The 19,610-nt window shown below is 37.5% G+C and overlaps 1 protein-coding gene across 1 annotated transcript in view; it reads right to left on the reverse strand.

Moving 5' to 3' along the window:
* Positions 1-19,269, reverse strand: part of LOC128573444 (ankyrin repeat domain-containing protein 26-like) — a 122,813-nt gene extending 103,544 nt beyond the window's left edge. Inside the window, exons 1-2 of the mRNA XM_053573719.1 lie at positions 19,205-19,269; positions 15,707-15,780 (exon numbers count right to left, since the gene is read on the reverse strand). Of these exons, the coding sequence (XP_053429694.1) occupies positions 15,707-15,780; positions 19,205-19,265 (135 nt within the window). The 5' untranslated portion in view covers positions 19,266-19,269. The remainder of the gene's footprint in view (positions 1-15,706; positions 15,781-19,204) is intronic.
* Positions 19,270-19,610: the final 341 nt, after the last annotated feature.

The raw sequence follows: 19,610 nt of genomic DNA on the forward strand, positions 1-19,610 counted from the left end.
CTCTGGTCTTGGGATTTTGTGATATAGGCTAGTCTCACTGGAGTTAGATGATAACTCAAAGCAGTTTTGATTTGTATTTCTGTGATTATTAAAGATGATGAGCATTTTTTCATATGTCTGAAGGCCGCACACCTATCTTCTTCAGAGAAGTTGCTCTTCAAATCCCTTGCCCAGCCTGCGATGGGATCCCTTGTTCTAGTTTTGCTAATGCATTTGAATTCTCTGTGGATTCTGGTTATTAAACTTTGTAGGAGACATAACATGCAAATATCTTCTCCCATTCTGAGGGCTGTTTTCTTGCTTTAATGTGTTCTTGGCTGTGCAGCTTTTTAGTTGGATCAAGTTCCAGTAGTGTATTTTTGATGCTGCTTCAATTGACCGGGGGGTCCTCCTCATAAAATACTCGACCAGACCGATTTCCTCAAGGGTTTTGCCTGCACTCTCCTCTAGTATTTCTATAGTTTCATGTCTTAAGTTTAAATCTTTAATCCACTGAGAGTCTATCTTTGTTAATGGTGAAAGGTGTGGGTCCAGTTTCAGCCTTCTGCAGGTTACCAGCCAGTTAACCCAGCACCATTTGTTAAATAGGGAATCTTTTCCCCACTGAATGTTTTTAATTGGCTTGTCAAAGATTAAATAATGTTAAGAAGCTGGATTCATCTCTTGGTTCTCTATTCTGTTCCAGACATCTACTTCTCTGTTTTTCTGCCAATACCATGCTGTTTGATCACTATCGATTTGTAGTATAGTCTGAGGTCTGGTAGAGTAATTCCTCCTGCTTTATTTTTATTTCTGAGTAATGTCTAGGCTATTCGAGGTTTTTTCTGATTCCATATAAACGAAGTATTGTTTTTTCAAGATCTTTAAAGTATGACAGTGGAGCTTTAATAGGGATTGCATTGAAATTATATATTGCTTTGGGTAGTATGGACATTTTAACAATGTTGATTCTTCCCAGCCATGAGCATGGTATGTTTTTCCATTTGTTAATATTTTCAGCTATTTCTTTTCTTAGAGTTTCATAGTTCTCTTTATAGAGATCTTTCATGTCCTTTGTTAGATAAATTCCCAAATATTTCATCTTCTTTGGCACTACTGTGAACAGGATAGAGACCTTAACTGTTTTTTCAACTTGACTATTGTTGGTATATATAAAGGCTACCGATTTATGAATGTTGATTTTGTAACCTGAGACGCTGCTGTATTCCTTGATCACTTCTAAGAGTTTAGTAGTAGAGTCCCTAGTGTTTTCCAGATATACTGTGGATACCCTCGATTGCCTTTTCTTCCCTAATTGCGGTGGCTAAAACTTCCATTACAATGTTAAAAAGCAATGGAGACAATGGGCAGCCTTGTCTGGTTCCTGATCTGAGTGGAAATGATTCCAATTTAACTCCATTCAATATAATATTGGCTGTGGGTTTGCTGTAGATGGTCTCTATCAGTTTAAGAAATGTCCCTTCTATACCGATTTTCTTAAGTGTTCTGATCATGAAGGGATGTTGGATATTATCAAAAACTTTTTCTGCATCGATTGAGAGAATCATATGGTCTTTGTTTTTTAATTTATGTGCTGGGTTACATTTATAGATTTACATATATTGAACCAGCCTTGAGACTCTGGGATAAAACTGACTTGGTCATGATGTATAATTTGTTTGATGTGTTGCTGGATTCTGTTTGTTAGGATCTTGTTGAATATTTTTGCATCTATATTCATTAGTGACATTGGTCTATAATTTTCTTTTCTTGTTGGGTCTTTTCCTGGTTTGGGGATCAGGGTGATGTTTGCTTCATAGAACATGTTGGGTAGTCTTCCTTCTTTTTCTACCTTTTAGAACAGCTTGAGTAATATAGGTACTAATTCCTCTTTAAAGGTTTGGTAGAATTCTGACATGAAACCATCTGGTCCCGGGCTTTTCTTTTTAGGGAGGTTTTGTATGGTTGATGCTATTTCCAAAGTTGATATGGGCCTGTTCAACATTTCCACTTGATTCTGGCTAAGTCTTGGAAGGTGACGTGCTTCCAAGTATTGGTAAATTTCCTTCAGATTTTCATATTTCTGAGAATAAAGTTTCTTGTAATATTCATTAAGGATTTTTTTTGATTTCTGAGGAGTCTGTTGTTATTTCATCTTTGTTGTTTCTGATTGATGAGATTAGAGAGTTTACTCTTTTTTTTTTCCTGATTAGGTTGGCCAAAAGTTTATCTATTTTATTGACCTTTTCAAAAAACCAGCTTTTTGATTTATTGATCTGTTGTATTATTCTTTTGTTTTCAATTTCATTTAATTCTACTCTAATTTTGGTTATTTCTTTTTATCTACTGGGTTTTGGGTTGGAATGTTCTTCCTTTTCCTGTTGCTTGAGATGTCCCAGTAAGTTGTTAACTTCCTCTCTTTCCGTTCTCTTGAGGAAGGCTTGCAGTGCTATAAATATCCCTCTTAGAACTGCTTTTGCGGTGTCCCAGAGGTTCTGATAGTTTGTGTCTTCATGGTTGTTTTGTTCCAAAAAATTAGCGATTTCTTTCTTAATCTCATCTCTGACCCAGCTATCATTCAGCATAAGGTTATTTAACTTCCATGTTTTTGTATGAGTATGCAGATTCCTGTTGTTACTCAGCTCAAGTCTTATTCCATGGTGGTATGAGAAGATGCATGGAATAATTTCAATTCCTTTAAATTTACTGAGGTTAGACTTGTGATTGATTTCTGAGTAAGTTCCATGAGCTGTTGAGAAGTATGTGTATTCAGTTTTGTTGGGATGAAATCTTCTGTAGATGTCTGCTAAATCCAAATGTTGGATGGTTAGGTTTAAATCTAAGATTTCTTTGCTCAGCTTCTTGTTGGAGGATCGATCCAACACTGCCAAAGGAGTGTTGAAATCTCCGACTATTATGGAGCTGGAGGAAATCAAGTTGCTCATATCTCTTAGAGTTTCTCTTATAAATTGAGGTGCATTCTGGTTGGGTGCATAGATATTAATAATTGAGATCTCATAATATTAAGTATTACCCTTAACAATTATCAAGTGACCATTCTTGTCCTTCCTTAATTTTGTTGGTTTAAAGCCTATTGTATCTACAAATAGAATTGCAACACCTGCTTTTTTATGATTACCATTTGCCTGAAATATGGATGACCATCCTTTCACCCGGAGTCTGTATTTGTCTTTTAAGTTAAGATGTGACTCTTGTATGCAACAAATATCTGGCCTGAGTTTTGTATACAGTCAGCTAACCTATGCCTCTTTAGAGGACAGTTTAAGCCGTTCATATTAATGGAGAATATTGATAAGTCTGGTGACGTTTTGGGTATCGAGTTTTTCAAAGGTCCAGTGGCCATTTTTAATCCTTTTGCCAGTGTCGAAATTGGAGTTTCATCCGAAGTTTATGAGTGAGTTTACTTTTGTGGTATAGGATTGGGTTGGTCATTATGGAGGATAGGTCTGAGAATATCCTGAAGAGCTGGTTTGGTTATGGCAAATTTCTTCAACATATAAATGACATTAAAGTATTTAATTTCTCCATTATAAATGAAACTCAGTTTAGCTGGATACAAGATCCGGGGTTGAAAGTTATTTTGCTTTAGGAGATTAAAACTCAGTGACCATTTTCTTCTGGCTTAAAAAATTTCAGCAGAGAGATCTGCAGTCATTATAATATTCTTCCCTTTGAAGATAACGGTTTTCTTTCTCCTGGAAGGTTTGAGAATTTTCTCCTTCATATTAACTTTAGTGATGTTAATTATGATATGCCTTGGGGATGTCTTATTGGGGTTGAGTCGTGCTGGGGTTCTGAAGCTGTCCGCTATCTGAATTTCAGAATCTCTAGGCATGTCTGGAAAATTCTCTGTCGTAATATCATGCAGAAGGGCCTCTGTGCCCAGCGAGGCCACTTCATCTTTTTATGGAACTCCAATGATTCGGATATTCGCCTTCTTCGAATTATCCCAGAGCTCTCGGAGAGAATGATCCGTTTTTGCTCTCCATTTCTCTTCCTCTTTGAGAGTTTGGGAGTGTTCAAAGGCTTTATCTTCAATGTCAGAAATCCTTTCTTCTGCTTGCTCCATTCTGTTGCTGAGGGATTCTACTGTATTTTTCATATCTTTGAGGGCTGCAAATTCTTGCTTCAGTATGTCTAAGTCTTTGGTGGTTTTGTCTTTAAATTCACTAAATTCTTGAGACAACTTTTGAATTTCTCCTCAAATTCCTAATTCCACTTTATTAATCTTGTCTGCAATTCAAATTCTGAATTCGATTTCTGACATCTCAGCCAGTTGTTTATGAATGGGATCTTCAATTACGTCTGCCATATCTTTCCTTGGGGGTGTTGATCTATTCTGATTATTCATGTTACCAGAGTTTTTTGCTGATTCTGCCCCATGGTTGTTTTACTCCCTTTGGTTTTTCCCCCCTGGGGCTTTGTTGAGGGCCTGTACAGTGCTGTTTCCTGAGAAACTGGGGCCCTGTCTGGTGTGGTGGGGCTAAGTGGTTCTGTCTTATTTTCAGTTGGTTTCTGTTCCACCCTAGTGAAACAGATACTCTGGATTGAAGTCTCAGCTGTGGAGAAATATCAGCAATTGAGTCACCCCACCCCACATCGGCAAACAATTGGAAAAGAAAAATCAAACCTTCCTACCACCGTGCACCCACAGCACCACCTGATTTGTCCTCAAGCGATTGGTTCAGTTCAAAAGGTCCAAATCAATTGTCTCAGTCTGCACCTGTCTCGGGTGAGAGAGTTTAAGAGGTCTCTGGGAACTGGATCACAGGGGTCTGGGGACTACTCTGGTGTGGCTTGCTCCAGTGCTGCGTGGAGTCAGGAGGAGCCACCCAGCCAATAGATTAGTCTGGTAAGGTTGCTGCCTCCTTCCCCACCTTGCACCACTGTCGCACCCAGTCACTGATAGCCCTGAAGTTGGCTGATCAAGTTGCCTGTAGTGAACCGGTACTCCAGGAGTTTGCACCTGCCTGAATCACAAGGAAGTCTGCCAGGCCGCTGCGCTCAGCCTCTCTCTAGCTGGAGGAGGTGAGGACTGACAACCTCGGACGCTTGATGAAGGTTGGGGGGTTTTCACTCAGGTCCAGTCTTGCCCCTGATTAATGTTACTGACAGAACAGAACAGACCAAATTTTCGGTTCCCCTGCAGAAGAGAAGCTGAATTGAGTTTCAAATCAGCTTGTCTTTGCTCTTGTATTGTCTATAGGCTGACTATCCCCTGAGGGCCAGGTGCATCTTAGGTTTAGTAAAGTGGACCTCTGGGTCAGCCCCGCCCTGGGAGTTTCCCTGGTTTGCAAGTTGAAGTTGCCTAAGGCAAATCCTATACTCACAGTCTCTGGTTGCCCAGGGAGACGGGGGTGTGGCTTCAGAATATTCAGTAGTGAGCTGTATTGCTAGAAAAAGAGGGCTGCTGTTTTATGCCTCACAGAACCACTGCTCCAGTGCAGCTCCCCTCTGACCAACCGTCCTCTCTCTGCTCCCATGCCCCAGAGTCTGCACCGACTGGCTGCAGCCCAGCACTGTCTATACCCCTCGAGCAATCGCCCAAGAGTCTGGACCCCTGGGGAACAGGCCTCCAGACCTTACAGCGAGAGCAGACGGGACTGCAGGGAGCACTGGGAGCCTGGGGTTACGGGCAGAGAACACACACAGTTTTATGCCTGGCCGTATTGTCACCAAAATATGGCTGTTGCACTGTGCCTCAGGGGACTGCCGCTCCGGTGCGGTCCCCTCTCCGCCAACCATCCTCTCCTCACTCCCATGCCCAGAGCTGGTGCCGACCAGCTGCAGTCAAGGCCTCGTCCACACCCCTCGAGAAATCACCTAAGACTCTGAACTCCTGGGGACTGGCCTCCAGACCTCCGTGTGAGTGGAGGGGAGCGCTGGGAGCTCAGAATTCCAGGTAGAGACTATACACAGTTTTATACAGTTTTATGCCTGGCAGGAGAACGCTGTGGCACCCTAGTAGGGGAGGTAGGTCCAGTTGTTAGAGGGTCTGTCCCGTGGAGTGTAGTTGGAGGAACTTTGAACTCTGCCCGATTGTTTGTGGGGCACTCTGAGCTATTCTCATGGGGGAGGGGACTCCCGTCCACATGGTGATGGATTTTGTACCTTTTGTTTGTATGTTGGGGTCGCAGCTTGCCTCAGCGGGGTTGATGTGCATTCTTCAACCTTCTCTCTTAGTGCAGCTCAAATCCACTAGGTTACTGGCTGAATTTTTGTCCTTTAACTCTCCTAATGGATGGGAGCCTCTGTGGAAAGCTGGCTTCAGTCTGCTTATCCATTCTTATGATACTTTACTAAGAAGAATGTGTTTCAACTCCATTCAGGTTAACACAAAAGATGTAAAGTCTCCATCTTTTTATGACTGAATAGTGCTCCATGGTGTGTGTGTGTGTGTGTGTACATATATATATATGTATGTGTATATATGTATATATATACACACATATGTGTATATATATACATATATACACATATATACATATGTGTATATATATGTATATGTGTATATATATATATACGCTGTATGCATCTCTTTCTCAATTAAGATATAAATTCAATAAAGCATAGCAAGACTTAATAAAAAGGGAAGAATAAGAACATTTGCTTTTGAAGCATATAAAACATGCCAAGCACTTACTTGTGTTTTGTCTTTTCTACACATTATAATAATAAAGATTAAAATCATGGTGACCTCAGGTTCTGCTTTCTGGTCATTTCAAGAAGTTCAGAATAAAATGGTGAATAGATGTGATTAATACAACATGCAAAAGTGGAAAATCAGAATGGACCAGAGGGATAAAAGCAGCAGTGACAAATGAACATCTACTTCATTTTGAACTTGAATTTTTCTTCTCCAAAGGTGGGGATTCTACTTGTAACATGTCATCCTCATTCTTACCCTTTTGCATATCCTGCCATATTTCTTCCTTTATAAACACAGATGCTTTTGATGATCTGTCACTATGTGGTGGGGAGGGATGCATATTTTCTGATTCAGGCTTCATGGTTTGTACTTTTCAGCATCTCTGTCCTCATCTAATGCCTCAGGAACACATACAGTATGTACTGGTTTTACTTCATTATTAGTGGATATAGCAGCAGAAATACTGCACCTTTTTGTTTGAAGCACACACTTCATTTCCTTTTAAGCCACAAAGTTTGGATTTCTTGACAGGTACATTTCTGATGCCAATTTCCAAAAAAAAATTGTTTTGGCCATTTCAAAATCAAACTTCTTAGTGTTCCTTTGTTTCAACTGTATCTTCTGAGCTCCTTGCTTTTTTAGTGTGTGTGTCATTATAATATTCTCCTCACATGCCCGGTGCTGGGAAAGGGACAAGATGGCTGACTAGAGGCAGATTTTGTGGAAACTCTCATCCAGAAGGAGGGAAATTTTAATGAAGTAACCCAGAGTAGTGTAATTGGGGGCTAGATTGCAAGAAGAACCAAGGGGTTCAGTAACCCTGCACAGACAAACTGCGAGGACCAAGATGAGTAAGAGGAAGGAAGAGAACTGAGGAGAGTTAGATTGGATCAGTCTAGATGATTCTTGAAAACAGAAGAGTAAGGGTGAGCCTTCTCCCACCTGCAGTCTTTCTGCAAACAGCAAAACACGCCATCACTTGCCTGATAAGGAAGTCCCAAGAAGGATAAAACATTCCACTATTTTTGCACCAAGGCATATCTGCTTCTGAGTCTGTATCCTGCCTGGCAGAATAGAGAGCAATTTTGGCACTAGCTTCCTTTCGACCACAGCCAATACCCTCTCTTTTTTGGGTTGCCCAACAGTCTGCCCCCACTGCAGAACTCTGCTTTCCAGTGGCACCAACTAGAAGCACTAGCCCAGACCAGACTGGGGGGGGGGGTTGACCCACCCACTGGCAACAACAGGTGAAAGTGCTTTGGACCCTACCCACCCATAGAGCAACTGAGGGAGCGAGGGTTTACAGAGGTTGCTTTCTCTGTCACCAAGAATCATCAGGGTCTTTATCAGGCCATGTGGACTCTGAGAGATCTCTGCATTGTGTGGCCCAATGAACTGAGCATGCCTCAACCCTGTTGGAGGAAATGGTGGCTTGGCTGCACTGACAATGCATGACAAGGTCCCTCCTAAGCCTCCATCCTGCTAGGGGGGAACTTTCCCTACCCATTGGAATGGCATTGTCTAGCATCTGTGCCTAGCAGGCCCCTCCTGGAGGTTTGGCCCCTGACTCCACTTCTGCCAAATTGAAGGTGGATGGGCCTAGTCTGTGACAGGCAACCCAATCCGGGAAAGCCTTGGAAGCAGATGGTAGGCCCAAGATCTCCCTTCCCTACCATAGTCAAAAAGCCTCCTCAGTTTGAATCTGTCACAGCTGGGACTTCAGAGAAAAAGAAGAGTTTGTTTGAATAGTTAGGTGTAAAGTAGAGTGAGCAACTCCATATACAGGAGCCTCTGGATCTGACTTCAGCCCACCAGATTTAGTTTTAGTCACCAAGGATCTGGACACAATTATAGCAGAGCTTAAGAAATGGAAAGAGGCATTCAAGGAGATTCAAACAGTATGGAGTCTCAGCAGTAGAACAGAACATGGAGAAGAAAGAATCTCAGAAATGGAAGACAAGAATTTTGAACTAACCTAATCATTCAAAGAGACAGGGGAAAAAAGCAGAATAAAAACAGCTTTATCTGAGCAAGTTATAGAACTACTCCAAAAGATCAAGCATTCAAATCATTGGGATTTCTGAAGGATAAGAAGAGAGTGAATGGTAGGAAAAAAAACATTTCAGGCAAATGGAAATCAGGAGAAAGTAGGGGGTACAATTGTATTTTTAGATATTATGAGATGTTTATTAGATTTAAACCTATAAACAAAAACAAAGATGGATGCTATTCTCTGGTCAAGGGAACAATATAACAATGAGACATTTGAATCCTAAATATCTATGCACACAACTGAAACAGTCCCAGACATTTAAAATGAACCCTAACCAATTTGAACAACATGATATCCTGTGAAACCATATTAAGTGGGCATTGCAACACTCTTCTGACAAAACCGTACTGACTCTCCAAGCAGAAACTAAACAAATAAACAAGGGAGTTAAATGTGTGCCTAGAACAATTGGGTTTTACGGAAATATACAGAACATAAATCCAAAAACTACTGAGTATGCGTTCTTCTCTCCAGCTCATGGATTATATTAAAAAAAAATGGACACAAATCAAACCTCAACAAAATCTAAAGAATAGAAATTATATTTTGTATCTTTCCAGATCATTAGGGAATAAAGGCAGAACTCAACTAAAAAAAAAAAAGATCCTTATGCCTGCATGCCTGTACAAAGTCATGGAAATGAAGTAACCTTAGAGCAAAGAACTGAGTCAAGGAGGAGATAAAGAAATAAATCATTATCTTTCATGAAAAAATGACAACGAAGCCACATACTATCAAAACCTGTGGGATACTGTAAAGGCAGTCCTAAGGGTAAAAGTTATTGGATTAAATGTTCTCATTCAAAAAACAGAAAAAATGCAAATCAATAACCCAATAAACCATCTGAAGCAACTGGAAAAGAAAGAATAATCCAATCTCAAACCTAGTAGGAGAAAAGACATAAAATAAATCAGAATTTGATGAAATTGAGAACATAAGGACCATTCAAAAGATCGGAGAAAGAAAAAGTTGTTTCTTTTAAAATATTAATAAAATCAAAGTACCCTTGGCCAGACTGACTAGCAACAGAAAAGATCTCTAATAACTTCAATCAGAAATAAAAGAGGGAAAATAACAATAGAAACCACAGAGATACAAAACATCTTCAGTGACTCTACAAAAATCTATATTCTCAGAAATTCTAAAACGTAGAGGAACTGTACCAAAATGTGGACTCATATCATCTCCCCTAAGCTCAACCATAAAGAACTAGAAACTCTGAACAGACCAGTATAAAGCACCAGAACTGCAATAACAATAAATCTTCCCTCAAAAAGTCCTGGAAAAGCTGGTGTCACACCGGAATTCTACCAAACCTTCAAAGAATACCTATATTGCAGAAACTATTCCAAAACATAAAGGAAGGAAACTTCCCCAACACGTTCTATGAAACAAACATCACCCTGATTCCAAAACCAGAGGAAGAGCCAACAAAAAAGGAAAACTACAGACCAATATCATTAATAAATATTGATTCAAAAATATTCAATAAAATCCTAGCCAACAGAGTACAGCTACACATTAAAAAATTACACATCATGACCAAATGAGTTTTATCCCAGGGATAGAAAGTTGATTCATAAATCCATAAATATAATTCACTGTTTAAATAGATTCAGAAGGAAAGACCATATGAGCCTCTCAATAGATGCAGAAGAAGCATTCAACAAAAGTCACCATCCCTTTCTGCAAGAACACTTAAGAAAATAGGCATAGATGGGACATTTCCTAAACTGATAGACACCACCCCACAACAAACCTACAGAAAATAGCATACTGAATGGAGGAAAACTGAAAGCTTTTGCACATAGAATTGGGACCAGACAAGGAGGTCCACTATCACCACTGCTACTCAACCTAGTGCTGAAAGATCTAGCCAATGCAATCAGGTAAGGGATGGATATTAATGGCATTGAAATAGGAGCAGAGGAGGTCAAGATCTCCCTCTTTGCTGATCATACGATTTTATACTTTGGAAACCCCAGAGACTCAACTACAAGGTTCCTGGAAGTGAGCAAGGAATAAAAAGTTTTATTCCAGATATCTACTTCTCTGTTTTTGTGCCAATACCATGCTGTTTTGATCACTATCGATTTGTAGTAAAGTATGAGGTCTGGTAGTGTGATTCCTCCTGTTTTGTTTTTATTTCTGAGTAATGTCTTGGCTATTCGAGGTTTTTTCTGATTCCATATAAAACGAAGTAATGTTTTTTCAAGATCTTTAAAATATGACAGTGGAGCTTTAATAGGGAGTGCGTTGAAATTATATATTGCTTTGGGTAGTATGGACATTTTGATAATGTTGATTCTTCCTAGCCATGAGCATGGTATGTTTTTCCATTTGTTAACATTTTCAGCTATTTCTTTTCTTAGAGTTTCATAGTTCTCTTTATAGAGATCTTTCACGTCTTTTGTTTCGATCCACGAATGGATTAATAAATTGTGGTATATGTATACCATGGAATACTATGCAGCCTTAAAGAAAGATGGAGACTTTACCTCTTTCATGTTTACATGGATGGAGCTGGAACATATTCTTCTTAGTAAAGTATCCCAAGAATGGAAGAAAAAATACCCAATGTACACAGCCCTACTATGAAACTAATTTGGGACTCTCACATGAAAGCTATAACCCAACTACAACTTAACAATAGGGGGAAGTGGGAAAGGGGGGGTAGGTAGAGGGAGGGGAATCGGTGGGATCACACCTGTGGTGCATATTACAGGGGTATTTGCGAAACTTGGTAAATGTAGAATGTAAATGTTTTGGCACAGTAACTGAGATAACGCCGGAAAGGCTATGTTAACCACTGTGATAAAAATGTGTCAAATGGTTTATGAAGTGAGTGTATGATGCCCCATAATCATATCATTGTATACAGTTATGATTTAATAAAAAAAAAATTTAGTACATAAAATCAAGGTCCACAACTCAGGCCCCTCCAGAATGGTATGCCAGTAACAGTCAAGGTGAGAATAAGGTCAAAGACACATTATTCCTTCACAGTAGCTTAAAAAAAACAATGAAATGCTTGGGAATATACTTAACAAAGGATGTGAAGAATTTCTACAGAGAGAACTACGAAATCCTGAGAAAAGAAATAGCAGAAGACATTAACAAGTGAAAGAACACACCATATTCACTCACAGTTGAGAAGAATCAACATCATAAAATGTCCATACTACCCAAAACAATCTACAGATTTAATGCAATCCCCATCAAAGCATCAATGTCATATTTTGAAGATCTAGAAAAAATAATACTGTGCATCATATGGAACTAGAAAAAAAAATAATAAATGCAATTCTAAACAATAAAAACAAATCTGGAGGCATTATATCACCAGACTTCGGGTAATGCTACAAATCTACAGTGATCAAAACAGCACGATACTGGCAAAAGAATAGGTACCTATGGAAGAAAACAGAGAACCTAGAAGTGAACCCAGCCACTTACCATCTGATCTTTGATAACCAAACAAAAGCATACACTGGGAAAAAGAATTCATATTTAATACATGGTCCTGGGAGAACTGGTTAGCCACAACGGGAAGACTAAAACTAGACTTCTCACCACTTACAAAAAGTGACTCTCATTGGATAAAATATCTAAATTTAAGACACTAAATGACAAAAAATCTGGAAGAAAGGGTGGAAAAAACTCTTGGCAAAATCAGCCTGAAAAACAGCTTATGAACAAGACCCCCTTGGCAACTACAGCAATATTAAAAATAAATAAATTGAACATAACCATACTAAAAAGCTTCTGCACAACTAAAGGTACAAGAACTAAAGAAAACAGCCTATGAAATGGTAGAAGGTATTTGCACACTATGACTCGGACAAAGAGCTGATAACTGGAATTTACAGAAAACTCAAACTAATTCACAAGAAAAGAACAAACAATCCTATGTCAAAAGTGGACAAAAACTTTCCTGAAGAAGATGGATGAATGGCCAAAAAACACATGAAAAAATACTTATCATCAGATGAATGCAATTCAAAGCTACATGAAGGTATTACCTAATCCCAGTGGAATAGCCCACATCACAAAGTCCCAAAGATGCAGATGCTGGTGTGGATGTGGAGAGAAGGGAACACTTCTACACTGTTAGTAAAACTGCAAACAGATATTTTCCATAGCCTCTGTGGAAAGAATTATGGAGAATTCTCAAAGAACTAAAAGTATACCTTCTATTTGATCCTGCAATCCCTTTACTAGGTATCTACCCAGAAGAAAACAACATTTTACAATAAGGACATCCACACTAGAATCTTTACTGCAGCTCAATTCATAATTGCCAGGATGTAGAAGAAACCCATGTGCACATCAACCCAGGAATGGATTAAAAAACGGTGGTATATGTATACCATGGACCCCTTTCAGTCATAAAAAAGAAAAAGATGAAAACTACATATTTTGCTTTTACCTGGATGGAGTTGAAAAGCATTCTTCTTAGCAAAGTGTGCATGAATAGAAAAGTATCCAATATACTCAATACTAATATGAAACAATTACATAAAGGTACACACCCACAGGAGACAAAAATACAATTGAGTTGAAATGGGAGGGCTGAAGGAGAGTGCATAGTGTGCACATTTGCTCTCATCAAATGTACACAATGTGAGGACACACAGCACACTCCGTGGGTGAAGGGATCAGCTCCAACCTGAATTTTACCTAAGATATGCAAACAATGTAACCTAATCATTTTTACCCTCATAGAAATATGAAATTAAAAAAAAAAACAAAACAGCAACAACAACATACCCAGGGTCTGCCAGGGCTGTTCTCATATTCCTGATATACTGTGTTTTCTTTTAAATAAAGCTTAGAAGATAAGTGTCAAGTTTATTTCAGGGACCCAAAGTAGAAATGGGATGAAAAGACATTTCTGAGACTGATGTGCTTTTGTTCAGAGAATGCATGAGGTATTTTAGAGATGGACACTTCAGGTGGACCTATTATCCTCACAATCAGGAGGAATCTGTAATTTTGCCAAATTACAGGTTTTTTTTTTCTTTTTAATATAAGCTTGTTACTCTTTTGGAGTTGTGTAGTAACTGCCTAAGGACAAACTGGACTTTTGTGTTATATGTATTCACAAATTTAACCAAACCTTTGGTTTTACTCATTTTTCTTAAATTTTAATTTATTTCACCACTCTACTTTGCCTTGATCTATCCACAATTACTCTAACTTTTGCACATAAGGAAATCCATAATATACAGTATATCCCCTCTTCCACAAACCCTATGTATTTCTAGTTTTTGAGAACTGTTTGCAGATGCAAACATAAAAGATTAATGTGTTTATTTTGTTAGTTATGTTTTCTGTCAGGTTACAGGTTTTCAAAATGATGTGATCCTCTCACCCAAATATGGGCAAAGATATTCAGAAAATAAATAAACTTTAACTAACACATTTCTTAAATCTGTATTTAGCTACTTCCAAATCCTGGACTGCAACTAACAAGTGAAAAATAGTTTTCCTCAGCCTCCAATAGGAACTAGACAACTTTATCACTCTCTGTTTGAAATTAAGTTAATTTATTATATTTTAATCTACCAAAACTGAATAAGCAGGTAATTTTGTAATATTACAATGCCTTCCTTCCTCACTTAAAATGATTTTACCTAACTTCAATAGTAAACCTCTACGTTGTACTTCAGTACTCTTCTAAAGGGCAACATTTGGAGACTTGGAAAGCTTTATGCTATTAGCAGACTAAATCAATGCAATCAGACATAAAAGTCAATTATTTAGATTTAATTAAAATTATATAAAATAATATGACAGTGCTATGTTGTGACACAGCCTAACTGCTTAAGTCTAGGTCTAATACATCCTAATGTCCTCTAATGACAGTGAATAAAATCATTTTGATACTGTTTACTGATTTGCTACATGTAAATATGTTATAAGCTTGCTATTGTTACCCCAAGAATAATGAGCCCCGTTACCAAAGGCCTCATTCTTTTTTTTTTCCTTTTTTTATTAAATCATAGCTGTGTACATTAATGCAATTGTGGGGTACAATGCGCTGGTTTTATATACAATTTGAAATTTTTTTTTTTTTTTTTTTTTTTTGTAGAGACAGAGTCTCACTTTATGGCCCTCGGTAGAGTGCCGTGGCCTCACACAGCTCACAGCAACCTCCAACTCCTGGGCTTAAGCGATTCTCTTGCCTCAGCCTCCCAAGTAGCTGGGACTACAGGCGCCCGCCACAACGCCCGGCTATTCTTTGGTTGCAGTTTGGCCGGGGCCGGGCTTGAACCCGCCACCCTCGGTATATGGGGCCGGCGCCCCACCGACTGAGCCACAGGTGCCGCCCTACAATTTGAAATATTTTCATCGAACTAGTTAACATAGCCTTCATGGCATTTTCTTAGTTATTGTGTTCAGACATTTATATTCTGCATTTAGTAAGTTTCACCTAAGGCCTCATACTTTATGATACAAACTCTCTTCATAGACACAATATTTATGACTCAAATCTCTCCTTCAATATAGACACTGAAGTGAGTTAGGGATCACTAGGCATAAGAAATATTTAGCCTAAGCATTACTGACTGGCAACATAAAATTGTAAATTTGGAAACACTGTGAATGATTATTCTTTTAATGTACTCAGTGGCCACCACTGTAAAATTGTTCACAAATTCTATTGCTTAGCAATATGATTAAACAGCTGATGTTACCTTCCTTATCACATAAGAAATTTATAATACAAGGAATATAATTATAAAAATTATAAAATACACAAAATCCCAGAAAACACTTGCCTCTATACCAATGGCAAATTTATCTATAATTTATTATTTATTTTAAAAAATGTTTTAAACTTTACAATAGTTAAATAGATTTTTAAAATTTAATATCAAATTATAACCTATCAATTCTTAAATGCTAGTCCAAATTTTAATTTATTTTCAACTATTCTATGTTACCAATGCAAATAAAACCATAATTAACCCGAAATTAAAATTTCAATTTTTTTATACCTGTGGATGATTATTTTTCCTTCCATCCTGCTTTTCTTCTTTTTCCTCTGATATTACCATAAAGTCTTGTTTTGCTGTCAAAACCATAAATTTAGTTAATATAATCTACTTAGAATGATCCAATTAAAGCTATAGTGTTTATAAAAGAAGAGAGAATTTTTTTCATTTTATAAACTGATAGTTTAAATGGAAATTAATCTTTAGAAGAGTATTTATTTTCTTATAAAAATTTTCAAAATACACTCAGGGAGGCATCTGATGTCCCCAGATTCAAGGCATACCAACATTTCAAATATTCATTCCTCCATTTGTCTACCCAACATAAATGAACAAAATTTAAAATTATCATAAACATATGAAGTATCACTGTATACTAGTCTCTACTTCATAATTGTATGTTCAAAAACATTGCCTGTGTGTTCTTATATTAATGGTTCACACAGTTGGCGTTGCTTTTTATACCTTCATCAGTGTATATCCTGTTCCTATGTCTGAAATGTTCTCGTCTATGACAAACCCACAGCTAATATTATACTAAATGAAGTAAAAGTGAAAGCTTTTCCACTCAGCAACTGGAAGAAGACAAGTTTGTCCTCTGTCACTACTAATCAGGATGAAAGTCCCAGCCAAAATAATCAGGCAAGAGAAGGAAATAAAGGGCATTCAAATGGGGGCAGAGGAAATGAAACTCTCCCTCTTTGCTGATGATATACTTAGAAAACCCCCATGCCTCAACCACAAGATTCATAAAAGTGATCAAAAATACAGTAATATTGCAGGATACAAATTCAATGTCTGCAAATCAGTAGATTTTGCATATGCCAATAATAGCCAAAATGAGAAGTAAATCAAGGAAATAATTCCCTTCACCGTACTTCAAAGAAAATGAAATACCTTGCAATATACCTACCAAAAAGATGAAACACCCTTTAAAGAAAATTACAAAACTGTATGAAAAGAAGTAGCAGAAAATATTAATAAATGGAAAAACATACCATCTCATAGCTGGGAAGAATCAACATTGTTAACATTTCTATACTTCCCAAAGCAATCTACAGATTCAATGCAATCCCCATTAAAATAACTTTGTCATACTTTACATATTTGGGAAAAATAGTACTTCATTTTGTATGGAACCAGAAAAAATTCCAGATAGCCAACGGGGAATTCTTAGTAACAGAAGCAAAGTCAGGGTATCAACCTACCAGACATTAGGCTATTCTACAATGTCATCATAATGTAAACAGCATGTTACTGGCAAAAAATAGAGACATAGACATCTAGAACCGTATAGCAAATCATGAAATGAAACTATTATAGCCATATGATCTTTAACAAACCATACAATAACATACACTGGGGAAAAGAATCCCTATTCAATAAATGGTGCTGGGAGAACTGGATATCCACATGTAAAAGACAGAAACTAGACCCGCATCTTTCTCCACTCATTAAAATTGATTCAAGATGGAGAAAGGATCTAAATATAAGGCATGAAACAATAAAAATCCTTGAAGAAACTCTGGGGAAATCACTTGCAGTTATGGCCCTGGGGCAATTGCAACAAAAGAAAAACAAATGTGACTTAATTCAACTGAATAGCTTCTGCACAGCTAAGGAGAAAACAACCAAAGCAAACAGACAACCAGCAGAATGGGAAAAGATATTTTCATATTATGAATAAGACAAAACCTTGATAAGTAAGTTGGGCATTGTGGTAGGTGTGGTAGTCCCAGCTACTCGGGAGGCTGAGGCAAGAGAATTGCCTAAGCCCAAGAACTGAAGGTTGCTGTGAGCTGTGACACCACAGCACCCTACCAAGGCAACAAAGTGTAACTATGCCTCTTGAAAAAGAAAAAGAAACAAAAAAAAAATACTTTAATAAATAGACTCTACAAAGAACTCAAATTAAGCAACAACAATAAGAGCCAACAATCACTTATATCAGTGGGAAAATGAGATGAATAGAACCTTCTCTAAAGAAGATAGATGAATGGATAACAAATATGAAAAGATGCTCATTGTCTATAATCATCAAGGAAATGCAAATCAAAACCACTCTGAGATATCATCTAACCCCAGTGAGAATAGCCCACATCACAAAATCTCAAAGATGTAGATGCTGATGTGGAAGGGGAGAAAAGGAAACACTTTTCCACTGCTGCTGGGACTGCAAATTAATACAACCATTCTGGAAGGAAGTATGGAGAATCCTCAAATAACTCAAACTACACCTCCCTTCGATCTTGCAAACCCATTACTGGACATCTACCCAGAAAGGAAAAAAAAAATAATTTTATCATAAGAACATTTACACTAGACTGCTTACTGAAGCTCAATTTACAATTGCCAAATTGTAGAAACAACCTAAATGCCCACCAAACCAGGAATAGATTAACAAGCTGTGGTACATGTACACCGTAGAATACTATTCAGTCACTAAAAAAGATGGTGACTTTACATCTTTTGTGTTAACTTGGGAGTTGAAATACATTCTTCTTAGTAAAGCATCACAAGAATGGAAAAGAAAGAAAGCAAGGTCCTCAATTCTATATGAGGACAATTAATTATGGGGTGGGGGATTTTGGGGGTGGGGGAGTTGGGGAACAGAGAGAAGGAAGCGGGGAGGGGGTTGGCAGCTCACAGTGTGTGACACACCTCTTGGGGGCGGGGCACAATTATAAGAGGGACTTTACCTAACAAATGCAAGCTGCATAACCTGGTCTTGTACCCTCCATGATTCCCCAATAATAAAATTTTTAAAATGAATAAAAAATAAAGGCAAGGGGTTAAAAAAAGAACCTGCAGCAATTTCTTTCTTTCTCTTTTCCTTTGCTTATTTTTTTCTTTTTTCTGTTTCATTTTTCCTACACTTTCTTTCCTCCATCCCTTCCTCTCTTTTCTTTCCCTTCCTCTCTCCCTTCCTTTCATTACAAATGATGTGAGAAAGCCACCACAACTAGTTGTGTAGAGTTTTCACAATGAATTTGTTCAGTAAATATGAAACAACCATTTAATTTTTCTCATATTGCTGCTTTTATTATTATGAATCTCCTGCTTTATATACCTAAAATATGTTAGAAGAAGAGCAATCTTAAAAAAATATTTACTGAGTTTTTGTTTTACTCACTGGAGAAGAGTAAGGATGATCATCTAGTGAGAACTATACAGTGTAAAAAGGTTTTTCAAAACAGAAGACAACTAACAAATGCATTTTTAAAACTAACTTTCTATAAGACTCAATGAACAGTAAATAATGACATTTTATAAAAGATTCCCTGTGTACAGTTATGCTTAAAGTCTTTTAAATGGGGATTTTATCCATATATTAAAATGTCATGGCCTATGGAATTAAAAAAATGTTAACATTTGTTATTAGTAACACTTCAATATTCTAACAGATATTTTAATAAAAATAATTCATAGTAAACATGGCTATATAAACTTTAAATGCTGTATTGCAATGAAAGGATTTTTATCAAAGAAAAAACCAATTACCTGATCTGGATATTTTCACATTCCTCCTTCCTACTGCTTTCTTCAGACTGGAAACTGTCATGTTAATAGTGCTCTGAATAGCCTTGAAAACACATTGTAACATAAATAATGAACATTGCACACAATGTGCCATGAATAATTCCAGATGAAAAAATGAATGTTATTACCTTCAATGGATGTTTATTAAAAGACCCTAAAAAACAAATGGAACATATAATCAATTTAAATGACAGTAGAAATGCAAATATGACAAAGCCAAACATACATTCATGGAAAGTTTCTATTGAGCTGAATCCTCAAGTAAGAAAATAATTTAATTACTTTAGGTTTTGGATCATTCTATTATTGTTATTATTTTTCTTGCTGCTGACAGAAATGTGACAGAAATAAGTAGAAGAAAAATAGG

The sequence above is a fragment of the Nycticebus coucang genome, chromosome 21 (genome assembly GCF_027406575.1).
Source record: "Nycticebus coucang isolate mNycCou1 chromosome 21, mNycCou1.pri, whole genome shotgun sequence".
NCBI lineage: Eukaryota > Metazoa > Chordata > Mammalia > Primates > Lorisidae > Nycticebus > Nycticebus coucang.